This window comes from Strix aluco, chromosome 3, assembly GCF_031877795.1.
Source record: "Strix aluco isolate bStrAlu1 chromosome 3, bStrAlu1.hap1, whole genome shotgun sequence".
NCBI lineage: Eukaryota > Metazoa > Chordata > Aves > Strigiformes > Strigidae > Strix > Strix aluco.
Window position 1 is genome coordinate 31,794,378 of NC_133933.1, and position 23,438 is coordinate 31,817,815.

At 40.6% G+C, this 23,438-nt stretch overlaps 1 protein-coding gene across 2 annotated transcripts; it reads right to left on the reverse strand.

Moving 5' to 3' along the window:
* Positions 1 to 1,119: 1,119 nt before the first annotated feature.
* Positions 1,120 to 12,154, reverse strand: COX7A2L (cytochrome c oxidase subunit 7A2 like). Of its 2 annotated transcripts, XM_074818017.1 has the most exons (3): positions 11,862 to 12,152; positions 3,336 to 3,470; positions 1,120 to 2,449 (listed from the first exon to the last, which is right to left on the reverse strand). In XM_074818017.1, the coding sequence occupies exons 1-3, from the start codon at positions 11,931 to 11,933 to the stop codon at positions 2,306 to 2,308; spliced, it is 351 nt and encodes a 116-aa protein (XP_074674118.1). In that variant the 5' UTR covers positions 11,934 to 12,152; the 3' UTR covers positions 1,120 to 2,305. The 2 variants fall into 2 exon arrangements, with proteins under 2 accessions (XP_074674118.1, XP_074674119.1); XM_074818018.1 differs by lacking the exon at positions 3,336 to 3,470 and having other exon boundaries at positions 11,862 to 12,154.
* Between the last annotated feature and the right edge of the window lie 11,284 nt (positions 12,155 to 23,438).

Genomic DNA, 23,438 nt, shown 5'->3' on the forward strand with positions numbered 1-23,438 from the left:
GAATACAGAAATGCAGTCTCCTCTTTCTCTCATGTCTGGAGCCCTGCCCAGTGGCTGCAGACAAGCAATGCCTCTTTGTTCTTTAACCTCCAACTGAACCAGGGATGCAAATCTGACAAGCTGAAGCAGTGCTCTCATCCTGCTTCAACTAGGCCAGTTTCTTTGAGAAGGGCAAAGTGAAAATAGTTTTTCAAAATCCAAACACTGGGGGAAAAAAAAAAAAAAACACCACAACAACAAAAAACCCGAACAAAAAACCCTACTGAATTACCTAGTATCTGGTTATTTTCAAAATTTGATGATGTCATCTCTTCCCCTTAGCATGTGTGTCTTTAGCTGCTAACAATGAGCTGGAAAAATCTAGACCCAAGACAAGACAATTCTGATATCCATAGCTCCAACCATAACCTCTATAGCAATACATGAACGCAATCTCCTAGTTGAGTTCCCTTTAAGAAAGCTGGACCTGAGCAGTAAGTCTCTGCTGTCAATTCTTTCCATAAGTACTTAGAAGAGTATTTCCACTGGTTAATGGGCTATGGGATAACAGTTTAGTTGCTTTATCAACACCTGCCTTAGCAACAAACAGAAAGTTGTTATTCTCTATGTGAACTCTAAAAATAGTTGTTTTTTTTAAAAAAAACAAACAAAACCCAACAAAAAAAACCCCTCTAAGAGCACAGAAATTCTCTTGAGTAAAACTCATCCTCATGAAAATCTACCTGTCAAGTTTGTGTGCGCAGTATCCTTTATTAGAAGATTCTTGTAGGCAGTGCTGAATATATGATATGCAGGGAAGACAGACAATAACCTACCATGCTGCTTTATCTTTCTCTCTTTTTTTTCTTTCAAGCATAGGCTACTGAGGATAAAATATTTTATCAGTAGAGGCAACATAGCTGTCAATACCTGGAGAACTTAATTATTCTCTGTATTCTTTGAGTCTTGTTGTCCTTAGAAATTTCTTTTTTAGTGACTTAATCTCTCCCATCCTGAAATACCAACATTGACTGAAATCTGAGATCACAGTAGAAGCAGCTATTTTCTTTCCTATGGAACAGTAATAAGGCTTTGATGTAACTTGACTGGAAAAAAAATCAGGATGTTTTTACTAAAAGATTGAAGAAATGGGATTTTTAGGTTCCTTTATTAACTGTTTTCCTTATTTACATGGAACGTGGTTTCTGCACAGTTGTGGGAGAGACGGGTCTTTACAGAGGCCAGTGAATCCATGCTTATCCAGAGCCTGGGTGACCAAGAGTCACAGACAGAGGAGGATCTACCAAATTACAGGATGCTTTTTTTGAATAAAGGGTTTTATTGGCCCCTCTCTCTTCCACCCACACAGCAAAGGAAATGTGTGTGTATGTGTGTACATAGATATGTATGTGCACTGAAAATAATATGCAGCTGAGCCATGACAGTGACCTGCTTCACCAAAAAGTATAGTTAAACACCCAATGAGTTCCAACAGAGAATTTTAAGAGCATTTCCATCTCAAAAAGATTACAGGAAGGTAGCTGAATCAATTGTTTGGTTTGAGATCTACAAGTTGAACTTAACAAAAGTGTACCAATATGTTTATTTCACTAGCAGGCCAGCCAAAGTGGTCTGAAACTTTCAACACTTGCCTCTTTTATTATTCATGTGGTTATCTTTATTGCACAATAAGACTGTTTGACAAATAAAGTCCAAAAGCTGGTACAACTGATGCTACAATACTGGTGCACTCTGCTGAATGTATACATACATAACGCTAACATTATGGAATAAATCCACTTTAAATGCTCCAAGGAGACAAGCCCTTTGTCCTATCAGCAGAAGTACAAATATTTAATAATACAGCAGCATTTGGAAAAGTTCCACTGCTTATGTACAATGAGCTGTGTTTGACAGAAAGCGGTTCCCAGTATGTTATAATAATTAAATTATTTGCTTTCGCTGTTTTGGAAACCAGCAGCACCTTCCCACTGAGGAATGTGGAGCATAGACCACAAAGTATTTGTCTTGTCCTATCTCTAACATTAAATTGGGGCAGGGAAGGAAAAGCTCATCTTTCTCCAACTGTTCATACACTCCTGCAAGACAACAACTGCAAAGCTACAACCATATGTTAAAATGATGTCTTTAAGTCTGTTTGTATTGATTTCTAGAACACATAAGGCAACCAATTTAAAAACATTTTCTCCAAGAAACTTGATCTAATAATAAATCCTATAGGATCACAGAATTAAAGCAAGTGCAGAGAGATACATGCTGGAGGTCCTTCAGAGAAATGTCACGAGTCCCGTGAGTCGTGGTTCATTTACTTTTGGCTTCTTGGTTGTGAGGCCATGTACAGTGCTACTAGACAGTAGATAGTCCCCCCTATTGTTAGAGCCATAGTGGTCCGATAAAGCAGCTTATCTGGAACTCCTCTTTTCAGGTGTACTGGCAGTCCATCTGCTTTCTGTGGGAAGAGTTTAAAAAGAAAACAAACAAAAAAAGATATTAACACCCATACCAAGGCCATGAGGAACAAGCTATCTCATGTAAATCGAGAGACTTCCATGAGGGAAACCTCCTGACAAATAGGCTATCTACAGTCAAGTGTATTACGTGTTTTTCATTTAGCAAGACAAATACAAAGGCAAGTTAATTTTATTAGCCAAAGCTGTTAAGTGCAGGCAGAAAGGATGTATCTTGAAATATTTCTCAAGAGGACCTGAATGGAAAAAGTGTCACTAACAAAAGAACATGAAAAGATATGTATAAAAAATTATTCACCAAGTCAGACTGACACATTCCAAATGCAAGTGGCATGTAAGAGAGAAAAGGGAACATCATATAAAGCACATTCTTGATGTTTTTAAAAAAATGCTTAATTGATTTGTTTTATGAAAAGTCCTAGTACACTTAGAAATGGCATAGCTAACTGGTTTTGAAAACTGTACTGTGCTGCTCTTATGCTGCATTATAAACAGCTTCAGTGATATTCAAATTATACACAAAACAGTAATGATCTACTTCACTCCTCCAGATCTGCTTTAAGGCATACACTTGGATTCCCAGACAGAAAGTGCTTCTAATAGTCAGATAATACAATAAACATTCTTCTGAAGCCAGCGAAAAGACAGACAATATTACCAGACTTTCCACTTTCTGTATTTATCTCCTGTACAAGGCATATATACCTTGTAGTATAGTACAAGTTATACTGTACTTGACACTTTCTTAACTAGACTTTACAAAATTTTGGTATTGTAGAACGACAAAAGTAGTTAGCCACATTAAAATAAGGAAAGGTATGTCCCACTCTCCAGTTTTCTTTAAGTTACTCTCAAAGTTGTTGTTACCTGAAAAAGTTTCTGTAGGTCTGGCACCTTGTTTTTACCCAAGAATGAATCAGTTGCTGGTAAATCTGATGCAAGTTTAGTTGTTGTCCCAAATATCAGAGCGGGGGATTCAGTGGAAACTATTGGTTTGAGTCCCTGCATAAATAAAGATTAAAATATCAAGGTACATAACACTTGCAAATGTACCAATTGTCACGTTAGGCAGGCACACTGCCAGTCTTTACAAGGATACATTACAAAGACTATTTATCTGGTACAAAGACCAGTGACGATGAGCTAAAGACACATTTTTGGCCCACTCACTTCTCAGCTACAACTCTGGGTTAGGGCTTAGCAAGGAGAATAGAAGCATCCTTCCTGATTTCTTCATGACATAAATTTATAGCAATTTTAAGTTTTTCTGTGCTGGTACTTGGTCCAAATTGCTGCTTGTTTTTTGCACACAGACTATCTAGGGCTCTATTCGAGTAGCAGGATTAGAAGCAGGGAATCCCTGATGCTTGGGTCAAACAGAGTGAGGAGATTTCAATGAACTCTTCCTCCTGAAGGCTGCAAGCAGTAGCCATAAATAACTGGGCCTTAAATAACTTGGATGTATAGTTTGAGGAAAAAAATAAAAGGGGTTAGGACCACTTGTTTCATACAAAAGTAGTAAGTGGTGCTCAAGGACACTCTAGAAGCCCTGACATGGTGGATATTTTATGCAGGTGTAACTACACCCTACAATTCACATGCTGCCACAACTTTCCACACCTCAATGGACTCCCCATGAGCAGCATAACTTAACTCGCTTTCAATTCAAACGATTGTACTCTACATTTGCCATAATTAGAAACTACATAACGCAGTTCTATGGATAAGATTTAGTGCACAAAGTCACAGCCATCATGAGGTGGCCTCCTTGCCTTTATTGTTATAGTTAGATTTAACAGTTACGCCTGGACACGTGGCAGTGATACTTTACATTATGGCTCCTGAAACAGCTGTGATTTTTCTTTTTTTTTTTTTTCCCTCACTTGCCACAGAAATGAAAAGCTTTGTACAAGTAGGTTAATGCAACAGGTCTTCTTTACAAACAGAAGCAGCAATTGCTCTCTATGGGTCAAGTTAAGGCTGCACTGAAATTCTAGTTTCTGTTCAAAGGACTAGTTGATGCATTTTGTATTTAAGAGAACTGCCTGAACAGTATTTGGAGTTAGAAGCAGACTGGCACTCTTTTTTTCTCTTATGCCTGCCATAGACCAGACGTGTTTTTTCCATACGTAAAGTCTCTAAATTCTCTGCTGCAACAGGCATCTTCAACAGAAAGACCAGATTTCTCAATATCCCAAAATAGCCTGTGGAATGATCATCAGGGCTCCATCCTCCAGACATGGGTCCAACTTCCCACTTTTCTAGTGCCTGAATGAATATTAGAATCCCTTTGTGACCTTCTTGGTTATGTTTTGAAAGACAGCAGCCAAAACTGGATTCTCTGATACATTCAGTAACTAGTGCCTTCCTACTGAACAGGCTTGCACAGAAGGTACTGAATTATTTAAGACTAGGCAGTTCTGATCACACCACTAAGAAGGATGCATCTAAGAAACTATTATTATCCCAGGGAAGTTACTGGATATATATTCAAGGCTAAGTACCAACTATGTCAAAAATACTTGAAGCAAGCAATTTTGGACCCATATTTTTGTCTTTAAGAACTTTAACTACTTTATTAGATTTGTCTTTAAAAGGTTGATGATTTGATAGAAAAAACTACAGAACAGATGGTTACACCACATGTGCAGGTGACTTTTTTCTCACCTTCTTGATTGTTAGTATTGCAGCAAGGTGCACCTTTCATCTTGCTTTAGGCTTCCACTTCTGAATCTCACTTTTGCCCTCCTGAGGACCTAACTTTTTCAGGAGCAGTCTTTGAGATCACTTCAATAGTTATTACATCATTGCAATTTCTGCTTGTTGTCATCATGTCTACTTTATTTCATGAGCTATATGTAGTGTATAAAACCTGTAAATACTGAGAACTGGAGTAAGCTGCAAACTACTTCAAACAGTTCCATGATAAAGATACTTCTTTAATCTTTCCTAAACTCACAGATAGAGGGCTTAAAAATGTGCTTAGCACTAATAACAAATGGTAGGGGTTGCTAAAACTCCTGCCTCTACAGGATACCACCTGGATGCAAGACACTACAGATTAATATTAGAATAGTGAAATCAGTCATGCTAACAACTGTAAGTTATCACATACTTTTTCAGGCTTTAGAAATACATTCCTGTCCAGATACTTATAAGATCCCCTCCTGTTGGGAGCAACAGGAGATTCAAACCTGACTCAGGTGACTAACTTCATAACAAAATCAAATGAAACCATTTCAGAAAACTCATATAATAATCAGTGTACTGTTGTAAATGACTTCCAAAGCAACATGGTGCCAGTTAAGAACATTGCATAGCAATTTAAATAAAAATCATTTACATGGTTGATTGGCTTCAGGAAAGAGTACAACAAAACACATGCTGCAGAAGAGAGACAGCTCAGTTTGCCTAACACAGACACTGCATTAATCAGGGTCCCTCACCCCAACATAAAATCCCACTTGAATTCCATCCATGAATGTGAACCTTGTGGTCAGCTCCAACCAAGCTCAGCTAAACTGGCATAACCGCATGGCTGTTCCAGCTGGGTACTTGTCTGTGTTTATTGAGAGAAACTGGCAAGTGCCTTATCTCACACCCAGCTGCTGGTTAAGCTTAGTGTGGCTGAAGAGAAATCCTCAGTATCACACATAAGAATTTCAGTACAGATAATTTTTTATGCAAGTCATTAAGACACCTTAAATAACCTAACTTAATTGTCACTTGTATTTAACATGACTAAAACTGCTGGTTATTTAACGACATCAGAGTCTCACTACATTCAAGATAGTACTGAGGAATGAATGCCTCTAAACATTTGACCTATGCTTCATAAGAAAATGTTTACATTGATAATTTCTCTTCTGATATTAAGGTGTTAATCTTTTATTTCTAATCATGTTAACAAGAATTTGTTCCAATTCTCAGACAAAGTACAGCACATGTACTTGTGCAGAAGAGTCAACATCAGCCGATTTCATCAGCACACTACAGCAATGACTTTGTGAAATGCTGAAGTCATCAATGAAAGGTCAGGACATGTAGCTAATCCAAAACAGCAAACAAAAGTCTCTATCTACCCCTCTGTAAAGTGTGTTTGTTTTCCTGTCAGAGGTCTGAAGGTTTTAGGACCCAGTCTATCTGTTGGTTGGCCAACATGCTCAGTTAAAACAAACATCCCTTGCTAGCATGAATTCCTGAGCATGAAACAGTTAAGGATTTGGAGCACAATTTAATGGAAATAGCACCACGCTTAATTTTTTTAAATGTTAGGGGAATTGCTCAAACAGATCAGAGAATGAGAACGTGGCAAAAACTGAGGTAAGGACCAAAATGAAAAGGGGAAACAGGAAAGTTAAGGAGAATTATTATTTCAGAACAGGCATTGAAGTAACTAATATGAACTTGCTAAGCTAAATAGCAGGTCCTTCACAGTAGAATATACCTCACTATATAAGGTTAAATATACTTGTTACCACTAACCCGAGGATGCTTTTAAGTAGGATTACTTGAGGCTTTGTCTTGGAATGACACACTTAAGTAAAAGTGGTTTTGTGTACACTTTAAGTATGGTCTGCAGCATAAAAGGTTAACCATTACAGTTTCTCAACGAACTCCAAGCAATTCATAACAGCTAAAATCAAGAGATCTGTGATTTGTGGGGGTTTAAAATAGCTACAAGCAAAGTAAGTTGTATCAAGCGAAGTATGACTAAATTTCTACCGGGATGTCCTGGTTTTGGCTGGACAGGATCATGGTCAGCCTTGAACTAGCCAAAAGTTCATATAGTCATCCTCACCTGATGGCATTTGAATCTGGTCCCACTATTTGTATTTAAACATAAACCAACTCCTTGAATTAATAGTTTTTATTGTATTTGTAATGGCTATGGCAGTCATTATACTAAATATGAGTAGTAATTTTTAACCTCCTCACCTCCACTAGCTGAGAAAGTTCCCATTTATTCAAACAGGCTAAATTGTTCATACTACTTTATGTAACCTTTTTAAATGTAAAATTAAGTCTTCTAAGAATGCTAAGACTGAGATGGAAAGAACAAGACAGGTTTCAAACTAAGAGATTTTTTTTGTTAGTGTAAGCTGTTAGTTATGTTACTGTCAGCAAAAGAATTTCTGAAATACATTTTGATTGATATTTTGCAGACCCACAATAAGCTTAAACCTGTATCAGAACAATACTCCATAGGGAAGCATTAGAATGTAACAGTACAGAACAAAGTGAATTATTATAGTGCATATTTGAGCAAGCAGAATTTGAATCGCAGGATGTCTTCATTTTTCCAGAAACATCAAGATAAATAGAAGCATAAAAAGCAAACCATTTTACATGCGGAGCTGTGGTTTTGTTAAATACAGAAATGAAATCAATAGGAAAAAATTTACTTTGTTTTAGACTTAACATCTACTTATGTAGATGTAGTACTTATATTTTAATCCTATTTACTGCAAACAGTTTTATCAGACTGATGCTTCTGAATGTGTCACCTGGGAATAGAGTCAAACTAGGGAAAAAAAAAAAATCTACCAAAAAACTGGCCTAGCAACATTGTAAAAAGGGATTGAAAGTAACTTTTTAAAATGAAGCTATTCTGTTGCATAGCACGTTTGCACACCACAGTTGAGGACTAAGCCATATGAATGGTGAGCCAAACATGAAAAAACTACATACATCAATATGAAAAAAAACCCACTTATAAAGCGAGACAATATTCATAAGACTTATGTGAAATGTGCCTGCTTGGATACAATCTCATCTTCTCTACTATATTCTCTCAAAAATTAGGTTTTAACATTTCAGTAATGACACTTAAATGAAATACAATGCCTGATGATGACCTAAAAAGAAATAACTACAGTGTTCTAGAAGAAAACTATTTCTATTCCTTGGACATTGTCTTTCCTGCCTTGCAGAGGACAGAAGTGAGATCCATCTAGACTTTTTTATCTGCAATAATACCTGTATGTAAAGCTAGTTTTGCACAGACTCTTTACGAACCAATTTTGATATATGACACTACAGCATTTTAATCTAGAAGATGTCAAGAATTCAGAATTTATCGTGTCTTTCTGTATCTAGTGCAACGATATTCATACATATCTAATATTCATTAACAGAACAGAATGTGGGATAAGAGAATTCTGTATTCCCCTCTTATCTTGCTTCTGCCTTTTTAATGCCTAAAAATTAAAGATGTACTTAAAATGGGATGATTGTTATAATGTAATGGAGGCTGCTGAACAGAAAGGTAAGCAATATTCCACAACCTGGGCTCCAGAAGCCAAGAGTGTTGTCTTTAGGACAACTTTGCTCCAGGTAGTTATCAGAGCTTTCTGTATTTCTGTGCTGGGGCTTTTCTCTTATGATCCTAAAAAGGATGCATTATTTGCAGAAAAATAGTCACAATGACCTAGAGACTAATATGTAGTGTTCTAAGCTATACTCTTCCAGAAAGGAGTTATTTTACTGCTTGGGCTTGAAGCCCTTTCCCCCCAACACCAAGGGTAGCCCTAGCCTTTGCTTTCCTCTACACAAATGAAGTGTCAATTGATGTTTATTCTCTGAATATATCTTTCTGTAGAAGAGGTAAGAAGTGCCCCAAACACTGCAATAGCGGCAAGTGTTTTCTAGCAGAGGTGCCTGTTGGACGTACTCTAATGAACAGATCTACTTTTAGACTAGAACATATTATTTATTCCGCTGTCTTCCCTGTGCCCTGAACCCCTGTCCCCAACAGGTACCCAGGAAGCATTCCAAAGAGTGATGGGGAAAGAGAAGGATAAAAATCTTCTTCAGACAGAAACTGCCATATCAGAAAGTCACTAGTACCTCAATGTTTACTTAAGATCATAGAGTAATTCAGGATGGAAGGACTCTCTAGCGCTCTTTAGTCTAAACAGAGGTGACACCAGGTTGCTGTGGGTTTTTTCTGGTCTGGCCTTGAAAGGCCTTGGAAGTCCTCCAAGGATGGAGACTGCACAAATTCCCCAGGCACTCGCTCCACTGCCTGACTGTTCTCACCGTGAGAATGTCTTTCCTTATACCCAGTTTGAACCTCTCTTGTTGCAGCTTATGCCTGTTATCTTTTGCCCTCCCACCATGCACCATTATGCAGAGCCTGGCTCCATCATCTTGATAACCTCCCTGTAGGTGCAGGCTGGCTGGTCTTAGGTCTGCACCTGCCCCCCCGTCCCTTCTCTTCTCCAGGTAGAACAAGCCCCATTTCCTCATCCTCTCCTCACATGGCAAGTGCTCTGACCCCCCAACCATCTTGGTGACCTCTGCTGAACTTGCTCCAGTTGTTCAAGAACACTCCCATACTGGGGGGCCCACAACTGGATGCAGTACCTAGATGTGATCCAATGAGTGCTGGGCAGAGGGACATCATCACTTTCCTTCATCTGCTGGCTGTGCACATGGTGACACAGCCCAGGATGCTGCTGTCTGCCAGCACCCCGGGGTCTCTACGACAGAGCTGCTCCCACCAGCCTGTCAGTTTCTAGCCTGTATCCCTGCCACCAGCTCTTCCTTCCCACATGCACAACTTTGCCTTTTTTCCTCGTGGACATTCACAGTGTTCCTGTCACCTCATTCCTCCACTCTAGATAAGTCCCTCTGAATGGCAGCTCTACTTCAGATGTTTTGGAGCCACTGCCTTGATGTCTTCTGTAAACAAGAGTGCACTCTATTGTGCTGACTGATAAACTCCTGCAGTAACCTGCAGTATTCCACTTGTTATGAGCATCCCCACAGAGTATGACCATTAGCCACTATGCTAAGCCTGATCATCCAGTTCTCTTAACCCTTCTAATTGTCTGTCCATCTAAACTATAACATCTTACCTTCAAAAAAATTCAAAATTAAGAGCTCTGTAGTTGGTCTGGGGCCCTTGAAACAATTTGAGATTTTACAGAAGCTTAATACAACTTTCTTGCTTGCAGATGACTGCATTTTCCAAGTAAAACTTGCATAGTCAAAGTTATCCAGGAAAGCTTAACTGTAAGGTAGGTTGCTAACAGAATTAGACTAAGAAAGAATGAAATAGGAAGTTACTTGTGTATCACAACAATACACATTAGTCTACAAAAATGTAGTATATTTCAGTTACCTTTTATTAATGAGTTTATCAGGAAAAAGCCAAAATATATCTTTGATTTCCTTCTGTGTGTACACATGTATCTTTTTTTTTTTTTTTCTTAAAAACCTCAAGTCATAACAGATACATTTGCTCTCTGAAGTCAGTTCTTTGGAAGGTTGACTTTTTTAAAAAAAAAAAATCATTCTTCTAATCCTTAAACCTCCAGGTTGGTTTTTTTTAATTACTAAACTGTAAGAACTTAAGTTTTTCAAAGTTTACTCGGAAACTTGGAAGACGGTATAGCAACCATGCTGCATTTGTCCTGTGACAAAAATCACATTACAAATCTTTCTAGTATTACCTAGGAATCTATGTTGAGGTACATAAAAGCAAACAAGTTCTGTGATTGCTTTTCACCACTGTGCAACTCTTTAATGTCTTGAAATGGCTGATTGTAATGTAATGGCCTGATGTAATCAGGATTCATTCTCCCCTCCATTGCCACAGAATTAACCATGTATTGTAACTATAAAGCATGGAAAGTATATGCCTACTGAATGCAACCTTTAATCTGGAGTAAACACATCAGAAACATACAGAGGAAAGGCTGGTTTTCATTTTGCTTTAAACAAACTTCTATAAATCTGTGTCCTCCCTAATAAGGGTTTTAATACTTTCAGTAATTAGGTTTTTTTTCAGCACAGACAAGAAGGGGGACCAGCTGCAGTGCTGTTTGGATTTGCCAGCTGCGATTTTAAAACACCACTAGCCACCGTTCTAGCTCAGGCACAGTCCTGCATGATGAAAATGTGTTAATTTCTTGCTATAACACCCAATACATCCCACAATTGAATCAAGAGGTGCACCGCAGAACGAAGCGTCTGTCTTGTCTAAGGCCACAGGGGAGGTTCTCTCGGAGCACCGCGGGGCGCACGGCGGGGGGGCGCCCAAGATCCCTCCCCGGCGAAATAAACGCTACCAGGTCCCGAGGCCGGTGCCGGCAGGCGAGGCAAGCACCAGAGCAGCCGCCAAGCGCCCTCCGCCCGGGAGCACGCACTCGCCCGGTCCGCCAACTCCAACCCCCCCGCCACCCCACTGCTGCCGCCACCCAGGGCTCGGCCAGAGCCCTGCCGCCTCCACCGGCCGGGGCTCCCCCGGCGGCCAGAGCCGCTCGCCCCGCAGCGGGCGGCGGGCCCGGCTCCTCCAGCGGCTCTGGGGAAGCGAGTGGCGCCGCACGAGGACGGCGAAGGTCACCGCCGCGAGGGCGCCCAGGACGGCAGCGGTAGCCCCGTTACCTGGGGGTTGTAGGCAGCGGCCGCCGCTGCCCCGACCAGCCTCTGCGTGAAGCCGTTGAACTTGTAATACATGGCGGGGGCCACCGGCACGCACGCTCCCAACGGCCCACCGACTGCGACGCCCGAGGCGGAAGGACCCCAGCTGGCTTTTTGCGACGCTTTAACGTGCGAGGGCCCGCCGGCCCGCGGAACCCGTCAGAAACGCCTGAGAGCGTTGTGCCCGGGAAGCCGCCAAAGGAGCGGGATTAAAAAAAAAAAAAAAACGCGAAATCCAAGACACGGTACTAAAGCTGTGGGAGCGCCTCTCTCCCTGGAATGCCTGCAGCTCTTAAAGTGAGGCTGGGGGCAATTTTCAGTCAGGCAACAGCCCGGGCCCCTAGCAGGCCGAGCTGTAGTGCGCGTGCGCAGCACTGCCCGCCGAAGGGCACCGGTAGCGGGATGCCGGCTGGCGGCAGGTGGTGTGGCGGGGCGGGGCTGCTGTCAGCCAATCAGCGCAGGCGGGCGGGAGGTCCCGCCCCCACCGGGAGTCGGGCTGGGAGCGGGGAGCCGCCGCGGAGCAGCTCGGAGCGCGGGTGCCCGCGGGTGGGACAGGGCTCGTGTGCGCGGTGGTTCTCCCGCGGTGGCGCAGCCCGCGCTTCCCCTCCTGAGGGCTGGCGGCTCCGGCCCTCCCGCAGGCCGCGGGGGTACCGCGGGCGGGCGGCCTGGGCGCCTTCTGCCCCTTACCGCCCGGTATTTAGAATTTGAGGCAGCGCTGGTGGGTTGAAGTGTTTCTTTTCTGATAGGAATTAAGAAGGAGCAGCAGCCGTTTTATTTTCTCTGTGTCTCCACTTTTATCAAGTGATTCCTTTCTCTACCACTTGTCTTTAGAAAACATCTGAAATCTAGAATTTGTTTCTAGAATTTGTTGGTAATAGTTATTAGTGACCCGCACCAGGTAGCGTATTGCCTATTAGGAATCCCACATACAGTTTTGCAGATACACTTGTTGTAAAAATATCTGTGGTTATGCACTGAGTGAGAACTGTTTAAATAGGCTTTGATTATAGACTGGAGGAAGATCTATTCATAGGAGATGTTTTAGAAAGTAAAATTTAAAAATGTGTATGATATGACTTCTTTACCCACTCGTGTAACGCCTTCTACTTAGTTTTAAGAATTTGAGCTTGATGGCAGCAAAATGGAGACTTGAATTTTGGATTTATCACCTTCTGAACAGACATGACCTGTACAGAGTAGCCACTGCTCAGAAACAAGGAAAGCCCCTGTGAGCTCTGTGTGTCCCATTTACTTGTGTGAGTCGGGCTGTGAACCTGAAGCGTAGGTCCTGCTACACTAGTTCTTATCTGTGCCTGTTGCCCTGGAGGCAGATTTTCCTCTTGGTGAGACCAGTTCCACAAGCCCCATCTCTGCTGTCCTCTCGTTGAGAGAACCAGCTGGTTGTTCCATACATGATACCCTGAGTTGATGTTCTGACTGTGCTAGGAACATTAACTGGAGAGGATATGTTATTTGCTCAGTAAGTAGGAAATATTTTGTAAACATTACAGGAAGAATTGTGAAATCCCTGCAGCTTTCAACACTAGGCAGCATTAATGAACATGTGCTGCATAATTTATGGTAGAAAAGAATTTGCTGATCAGGATGCTACTTATTTCTGAGAAAGCTAAACGAGAAGCTATGTTTGATTACAAATCTGCCTGTAATGGAGCAGAAGACCCCGAAGATGGAGTATACCTATTTTAGAGTGGAATGCTGTGAATCATGGCTAGGTTTGTGTGTAACAGTCCTGACCTACTGAAATGCATCAGATCTGGCTCATATTATAACTACTCTGGAACCTTCCCTGGGCATATCTGTCTGCAGATGCACTATAGCTCCTTCTGTCCAGCTATCTCAGCAGTTACCAGAAGAAATAGATGTGCCTGGCAAGCTCACTTACTGAGGTTGTTTTATATCTTGCTCTTCCACCTTTTTTCCCAACATTAATACATACTATAATCCTAGAGGATCACAGGTTTTGTGGCAGGTCATGCATGGAGATAATGCCATTGTATAACTCATTCTTGCTTTATTGATGCTCTTGAATCAAGTTCTTGAAAAGTCATTCAATATTGATGGAAAGCTATAGAAAGGAACGGTTCGTGCCCTGGAGCTCCAGGAGGCTGTGAAAAGCATACAGGTTTATCCCCTTTTTCAGTTAATCAATTCAAGTCATGATGCTTAAAAGTAAGCCGTGAAACTGCTGCTGCAAGCTGTTGAAACAAAACCTAGGTGCTGCCTCTGCCTTGTTTTAGCTCACAAAATCGAAGCTGGGGAATTGTTTACCTTGCAAGAAGGATGGATGGGAGGATGACATGAATAAAATTACAGTCATAAATGAAGCTTCTGCTGTTGTTCTTGTAACACAGGAGCATGGGGACATTCTGTGAAAAGGAAAGTAAAATCAGAATAGCATAAAGTCTTTCCTCTAAAGGAAGAAACTTGGTTTTGCCTTAGGCTTTTGCTCCATCTTTTGCTTTAGTCTCTAGACTTTTGCCAAGACTGCTTTGCTTACCAGACTTGATGACATAATGGGTAAATAGACTGTAAAACTTACTGCCATGGGAAGTAATTGGGGCAAAATGAGGCCACTCACCCTAGTAGAGTTCAAAGAAAGACCAGGCATCTTTGTGGACCATAAAACTATGTACAGTTAATGTAAACAGAGTGTCCCGGAAGGAAAAGCCTTCCTGCATTGGACTTTAAGCTGAGCTCTGACTTTTAGACATTGAGACCAATAATTTATGGGGACTGGCAGTTCTACATCGGGTCTGTTAGGGATTTTATATTTTCATCTGCAGCGTGGTATTGGCAGCAGCTAAAGACAACACTGTCCTACAGGCTACACTGTAGTTTAATCTATTCCATTTTTTCCAGATTTTTAAGGTAACCGATTTCATACATGCAGGTTTGTTTATCATGGCTCGTTCCTGGAATAGCATAAGATGATGCTTCAAGAGGAGTAGATTTCTGAGAGTGAATGAAAGAAGCGGAGTACCTTGAGCTTCTTATTCTTTTTTGTTGTTGTTGTGATTTTTGTGTATTTATTTTCTTTTTGAGGATAAAATAAATAAAAACCCAAGACCTTATTCTGTTGCTTAATGAACAAAACCTTCATATGCTGATCATTATTTCAGCACAGATGTCTGTAACTCAAATTCTGTCAATCTGCCCATGCAGCTCTGTTCTTGAATTGCTGAGAACAACTATGTGGGTGGATTTAGAACATGAAATTGCCGTGTGTGCTTATGTTTTGTTTATGCAGTACTCGTTTTTAAGAGTACTAGATTGGATGTGCTTAATATTTGCTTTGTGTGTCTCTGTGTGTGTATACATAATATATACAAACCCTCAAACTAGATGATCACCAAGCATAAGCTCTATTAATGCAAGAGACTGTGACACTGCAAACATGTTCCATTTGAATAATGTTATCAACTGAAAGAAATTAAGTCCATGCACAAAATACGGCGGTAGTTAGTTCTCAAACCTTTACGTGAATTTATTGGTGCTTTATTGCCCATGCATACTGAATACAGCACAGATGACTCTTGGAAATAGACTACTATTGTCCACAAAGAGATTTCTCTTTGATAGACTTAACAATACTGAAAATTAATAAAAACAGTTTTTAATTTTGAAACTGTTCATACAGTTATAATATTAATATAAATTTAACCAAAGTTTTTACTATGTATCTTTCTCATAACAAAATTCTTGCTTTTTTTTCTGAGGGAGATGGGATTAAAGAGACAGCCATTTAGCTCTTCTCTATGAATTTAGAAATAATTTCATATTTTGCTTCTGTTTCATGGACATTTCTTTGTCTTGACATAAGGCTTCTACTTGTGAAATACTTGATAGCAGTAGTTGCTTAATAGCAATAGCGATCTGGGCAATAAGGGCATTGTGTTGACTGTAGTATGATGGGGATCAGGAATCTTTTTAAAGGTGTTGAATTTTATTTGGGGGTATCTCCCTCTTGTTACACACGTATAGTATTCTTTCCACGTTCTCAGGCAGAACTTGTCTGAGAAAGTAAATTAAGGAATTGAAAACTTGATGATATAATTATTGTAAAGCCTAACGATTGAATAATGCCTCTGGAGCAGCAAGTTATGCTTTTTATATACCGTTTCTCTGCAGTTACGTGTTACCTGTATAAAAGCAGAATGGAAATTGTGAAAGCACTGTTTTATTCCAGGTTAGCAATTAAGTATTCTTCTATCCTGCAGTCTCCACATGTGAAAAGCATTATAGGAACCTACAGTAAATATTGCTTTCATGACTTTTCAGCTTTGTGTCTTTCCTTTTTCCCCCTTTATTTTCAGGATTGCAGAAGCAAAGGTAAATTTTTCCTCTGATTGAGACATCGATGTCGGCTTTCAGTAAAATAATAATTACCTAAAAGCCCTATTTTTGAGCAAGTAATCTTGAAATCCCCAGGCCCTATCTCTGTGGCTTATAACACTTCTCACTTCAGAAATACTGTACTGGAAGGTTGGATACTTTGTCTCTTGCTGTTGACTTTGATGAGGACAACCGTAGGTCTGTGTTTCTGTGTGCGTGCTTCCTGCTGTGATGTATCTTTTTCCTTTACAATCGTAATGGAAATCTCATGATGGCAGTACCTTATTCTGCCTGAACTTTTTCTTTAAACATTACACAGGTAGTAAAATAGGTTCCCAAATAAAGTGAGCAGTATCTCTGGACATCGAGAGGTAAAATGCATCTGCAAGGTTTTCTGTTTTCACACTGCTGCCAAAGTCTTCCTTCACTTCTTCCTTTTCCCTCCCTAGGCTATAAATGTTTCTCTCTCAAACAGTCAACAGTCTGCAGCAGAAGTTTATTTTTCTCAGATATGCTGTAAATACTGGGAGGATGATGCATTGTCTTTATATTTCATTTCTTCTTGTCAGCCTTTTCATACGCAAATCCACAGACTGGTGTCCAGAGACAACCACATCCTTAGTGCAGTATTGTAACAAACTTTCCTGAATAAGGCAAGATTTATAGACCTGAAAAACCTCCTCTGCACATGTGTTTGAGAAAATGTTCTGTACGTTTGTATAGTATGTAGCAGATAGATAGTAGAGTATTGTGATGGGCTGAGGAAAAATCCCATGCACTGTTCCTCAGTATTAACAACTAATGCACGGGGCAATGTATGCCAGGTGGCTTGACTTGAATACACAAGTCTTTTGCTTTCTTGGTCCAGTGCCCACTTGTTAGTCACTTAATTTTAGTTGTTATCGGCCACATTTCAGTACATTCTATACAGCTATGTTTGGGCTTAATTTATCCTTTCCCAACAGTGACAGTGCCCTGTATCTAGTCTAACAGTTCCTTGGAGAAGGCAATGATCAATGAACATGCAGGATCACCAACACCAGCTGTTCAAAAATCATGAGCTTGGGTTTAAAAATTTGTCAGTTATTCATGTTTTAGCATGTGATCATGTTTTAGCACTTCTCTCTCACACCTCAGGATATAAGGAACATGCATAGATGAAAACCTCATTTCACACGATGAGTTTTTTTAAAGACTATCATAGGTAATAAATTTCAAAAGTTGGCAACTTCTGGATTGTAATTTCCTGAAGAAGATATAAACTGTTTGTTAGAGCTCCACCCTCAACATAGTGCAAAGTGACCTATAGGTACATGCTGAGGCAGTCCTGTTTATCTGATAGAGTGCATTGAATCCCTGCTGTTCAGGACAAAGAAACAAGAATAACAGCAATTATTCCACCAGAGGATCACTGTTTGCTAATAATTCTTAAGGTGGTGTCATCAAATAGCAGTACTCTACATCCAAGCATCCTTGTGAGAGCTCTAGACATGTCTTGCAAAATCTTTTGGTTGTGTTTTAGCTAAGGATGTATTTAGGATGCACAGCCAGAGTCATCTCCCAGTTTGCTCCTGGACACAGTTTTCCATGGGTAGGGAACTACTGCAGCCTTTGGCTCAGTCTCTAGACTGAGTGGATGGGAAACCAGGACCATGCAGTGTGCCATGGCCACTCAGCCAAGATGTAGTCTAAGAAAAGCCTAGACCTGCAACTCCAGTGAAATGTCTGCAGTTCTGTAGATCCACAAAGGCTGAGAACAGCAGATCTCCAGCATGTTACACAGGAGAAGCTGAAATGTAAGGAGCAAAAAGAGAACTCCAGATGTCCTCAGCTGGGAAGCTTTTAATCAGAAATATGCTTTTGAAGTAAACCTTCAAGTTATACCTGTGCTTTGGTTTGAATCACAGAGCGGGCTTGGAGCTCACAGATGGGCTGTCTTCTTGGATGAAGCTGGACTTCCTGGGCGACTGTAAAAAGGCACTGAAGGAACACACCTAATGTGCTCCAGTTGCTAATGAGCATTCAGACAATAGGACCAAACTAAAACTAGTCTGAAGTGACCCTCCCTGAAATGTGTGTGGTTGTGGTGGGGGTGTCAGGTCCTCAGCATTAGCTGTTTCATTCTGCTCCTCTTGTCTCCACTGCTTCCCACAGTAGGCACAACCTGGTAAATTGTGGAAGATGGGATGTGAGGATGGATTTTTATAGATCCTAATGCCTGCCTAGAATCTCATTCACAGCTACTACCTCTAAATCCTTTTTCCAAGTAATGCCATGGGGTAAAGCCATTCAGAGCTGGCTGAACTATCACCACAGTCATGTAGAAGGTCCAGCTTTGCCCAAATTATTTGTCAAGTACTCTAAGGGATTAAAAAAAAAAAAAAAAAAAAAGGCGTACTTAAATTTAGTAATACTAATGTCAACTGTCTGGTTACTAGAGAAATCTTTCTCATAGAAAATAATCTTGTTTTATGAATCATCTAGCACATCAGAGGTAACATAACAAAAATATATTGCTGCCATGAGATCAGTGTCTCCTGCATTGAAAATAATGCATAGTTTTGACTACATTTCTTTCTGATGATTGTATTCTGCCAGGAGTAGGAACCATTACCCTGTGATACCTTTACAACTGACAGTCTCCTAATTATCTTTCCTGCAGCATCCTGTAGTCTCACTGACATCCTACAAGCTTGTAACTATGATGGTTTCATTTCTTTGTATGGTAATGTAACTCAGATCTGTTTCAGGAAGTCTTGCAGGTTTTCTGATGCATTTCCCCTTTGTCTTGCCACATTTTAAATGATGTTTTTTTTTTCCTTTTAAAATATTCTGTCAGCTGTTGTATATCTGTCTGTGCTTCCTTACTGACATCAAAATAGCGACACTGTAAAACTGGGAGTACAAGCAGATGAAAGAATTATCTCCCTCCTTATCACAGCATTACCCCTGCATAGGAGAAGGAAGTTCAGAAGATTAGGTAACAGTGTGGGAGAGCACAGATAAAGTCCGGAGTGAGGGGAGGAGGGAAGCTGAGTAGCATCTCTGCAGAAAAGAGGTCTGAAGTGTGCTGGAGTGAGTGGAGCAACAGCAGGGAAAGCTGAAAGGAGCTGTTCCTGAGCCAAGTCCTTGCACACATTAAAGGGTTGGATAGTTGCAGAAATAGGGAGCCCTCCAAGTAAATGCTGCCTGCAACATCTGCCTCTGCGTTGTGCAGGAACTTTTATTTGGCAGAGCATACACAGCCTTACAAAACCTATAGTTAGACTGGGGTTCTCCATACTGCACTTTGCATCTCTATTTATAGTCTCCTCCCAAGCAAGAGATGACCTGTGTGAGTGCAGGTATGTGTACGTGGATGGAAGCAGTGTGATTCAGTTGCTGACCACACTTAACATCTGAGTAAAAATTTTTGTTGAAAACATGTCTTTTGACAACACCCTCCCTCCTCCTAAAGATTTTTCACAGCAAATTTTGCTGAACTGTATCTGGCTCCCTTGTCTTGCGTAGGTTCTGTGATGCCAATTGCTAACAGAGAGTTTCAGTTGGCTCAATATGTAGGAGCCTGGGCTTTTTTAATGGGAAAATCTGAGTTTTGTTTTCCCAGGGAGTATCAGAGCTTGCAGTACCATTGGTGGTGCAGCCATGTTCATTTAAGAGTGTTATATCCTATTCTGCAGCCTGAGGGAACTAAAAAGGGGTGGTGAGGAGGTGTGGAAACAGCGATTTGGCACCATGATTTTACTTGCTTTTTACTTTGCATACTCTTGATTGTTTCCCCTCCCCAGTATAGTTCTCTTTTTAGACTTTACAGTGTGGATCTGATGTGATTATGGTTTCCTGAAGGATTCCCCATCTCCTTTAGACTACAGTATTTGTTGCTCACTGTTCAAAGGCAGAATGGAAACTTGCTTCTATGCATCCTCAGAATTGCTGGAGGCACCGCTTTGACCCCATTAAATTGCTTGTCCCAGATACAGTTGCCACCAAACAGATGATATCAGATTAACATAATTTGAACCTACAAACTCAAGCTTCTTTGCACTGGCTGAACACTTGCATTATAGTGTAGGGGTTACACTAAAATAATGGGAACCAAATTACTCCAAGTTCTTTCTTTGCTTCCACTAGGTTATTGAATTTTAGCATCATGTTTGTAGTGCTTCAGGGAGAAATGAATTAGGAGTGAGATCTACACGCTTGCCTTACAGGAAAGTTTTATGGGTAGAGACAAGGGAAACATTGTCTAAATGCTATTAAAAAGGTTTTAATTAAGGTCCCATATATTTTCAATGTAATCTTAAGAGCTGACTTTGATTCACACATAAAAGAATTTGAACCTATGTGTGTTCCCTTTTGTTCTTTTTTGGGTGAGTGCGGCCTTAAAGCTTAAAAAACTTCCTTAAAGCTGGTTACCAAAAAAATATAATTTGCACATTTGATAGATGAGGAGGAAATAAAAGACTTAGTAGAGAGTTTATGGGTTATTTATGACTACTGGTAAATAACTTCAGGTTTCTACAATGGACTTACCCAATTTTCCCTCTGAACATTCAAACTGAACATCTTTTGATTCGGGAGATCTGTATCTCTCCTTTGAGCAGTGAAAATACCTAATCAAGTACTGTAGTGCTTATATTCTTGCTCTAGTCTCCAAGACAATTTATGGTGCTTTAGCTGAGCTTTTGTTTCATACTCTTTGTAAAAGTAAAGTAGTAAGTATTTGTAGTATATCCTGCTTCAAAATAGTAGGAGTAAATGGATAAAGATGTGACTTGGGAGCCCAAGTTATAGAGCTGAACACAGCAGCATTTGCTGCATATATTACTGTTAGCCTTAGAGTGCTAATGGAGTGGAGTTGGCTGACATGGTGCTGACCACAATTTTAGCCTGCGTAAGCAGCAAAACGTTGTGTTTGGTGTGCCAGCTATCATGATTAAAGGGTAGGGTAGGGACCCTCCATGCTGAGACGGCACAGTTCCATGGAAGTTTCCAGTGGTCATCTCTGAAAGGAAAGGATATGACTTTTGGGGAGATTTTAAGTCAGAGCCCTCTGTCTACTGTTGTGTGTATTTTGGGTTGGAGCCTGCAGTCCCTAGATTCCCTTACTGTGGGTGCCGTAAGCTTTTTGGTAGTTATTAGCACATGATGGAAAGGGAAGTGACTGCTGAATGCAATGAGACGGTGCCAGATTCTCTTTTATTCTTCTGATCTGAGAGTCTGCATCTGCAAGCAGACACATTCAGAAGACATTTAGTGGGAAATAGTAAATCACAAATGTTGGCAATACAAGTTATTGTCACAGCATATAACCCAAAGAAATGGGTGAAAGCTTTTCTTTTTAGCAAAGTGGGCACGTATCAGTTGGATTACACTTATCAGGCATGAGTGGACTGGGAAACTGCTTTTTAGCACAGTTCCTCAAGGGGAAGGATGCTCAATTTATATAAGCATATACCTACAGAAATGACAGTAGGACAGAAAAGAATGGGCAGGATGGGATGGCAGACAGTGGGCTGGCACTGTGATTTCAGAAATATTTGGGGCCAGTGCAGAAGTCTGCCAGTGTGGCTAGCAGCAGAAGGAAAATGGGGCAGCTAGGAAAAGGGTAAAAAGAAAAAAAGAGGAAAGGAGTTGGATGGAAAAAGTCTGGCAAAGGAAGAAAGCAGAGACGTATTTTCAGGGAGGGTATGGCAGAGCAGCAGCAGTGATGGCGAAGAGGGCTGAAAAGCACAGCGAAGCCTTACTGTGTTTAGTATCTGAGAGTTATCTGCATTGCATATTCTTAGGTTTTGGTGAGTCACTCAGAAAGGACTTTGTTACTGTCTTAGAGCCTTTCGCATTGTTGGATTTAGTATTTTTAACCTCTCCCTATCCCTCTACCCCATTTCCCTTCTTTAATTAATTAGTCTTCCACCTGCTCTCTGCAATGTTCTTTCAGTACACATGACAATCCTGAACTCTTAAGTAGGGATAAATCCCTAAAGCAGGGAACATAAAAGTAGTAATTCCTCTTATAGATCTTAAACTGGGATCTTTAATACTAGAGTGAAAGCCTACCAGTTTCCGAGGCTGTTAGTTTCTTCTAGCGTGACTATTATATGCTGGTGGACATGGACCAGCCAGTGGAAACATGCTGTCACTCATGTTGGCAGGAGTAGGTGGCCAAAGGCAGATAGGTGATCTTTACTGCAGAGTTGTGAGAGGATTTGAATGGGCTGCAGGATGCAAGGTGCCAAGATAAGACTGTAGATGAAGGGTGGGATGTGGATGGTTTAGGCTATTTAGTGTTGCTTTGTAAAAGCTTTGCTTTGCATGACTGTTTCTTCCCATTATATATGACATTTATTGTGGGGGAGGAAAGATCTTCTTATCCTACACTGAGACAGAGAAATGTATGGATATTTATTCTCAGCTATCTAATCTGGAGTTGAACGGCATTTGATATGTGAATGGGACAGTCTGTATGAAGAGAAGGCAAAGGTAACAGCAGCCTCAGTCCCTGAATGTTAATGTTTAACCTTAATGCTCCTTGAGTGAGTATCAGGTGAAAGGAGAAAGAGAAAGGTTTAAAACAAAATAGAGATACTGGAGTCTGCTATAAAGAGGGAAACAGATGAGCTGCATGGCCCCTGGTCTTGTGGGAAGGGTAATCTGGCATTTACATCCAATGAAAATGCCTTCCATAACCCATATGACAAATAGATTTTGCAAAACAAAGCAATATTCATCTTAGCCAGCTTTTGTTCACTGCTGGTTGACCTGAAGAAGATTTTTCTCTTCAGTTGTATCTGGTTTTTAAGCTTCTTGAGTCAGTGGAGGCCAAAAAGCTGCTGTGACCTATAGGCTTAGTTTGTATCAAAGGGCCCAATGGGTACACCCTAAAGACACTGCACCCAAAGGCAGGGATACTCAAGGAATCCATATAAATTTGAGGGCTATGAGCAAGAATCTCTGGCAGGAATCCACACTTTTAGATTTGTATTTATTTATTTTTATTTTTCTTGAAGTAATCTATTACTGATGCTTTTCTTTCCAGTGGGTCTCTGCATGACTATGCTTAGTGAATACGCTGTTGGGATTGTTTTTCTCTTTTGCTTTTATATGGCATCTATATAATAGCATCCTTATATAGCATCAAGGATTCAAGATGCTATTCTAATAAATGGCCCTGATTTTACTCATTCA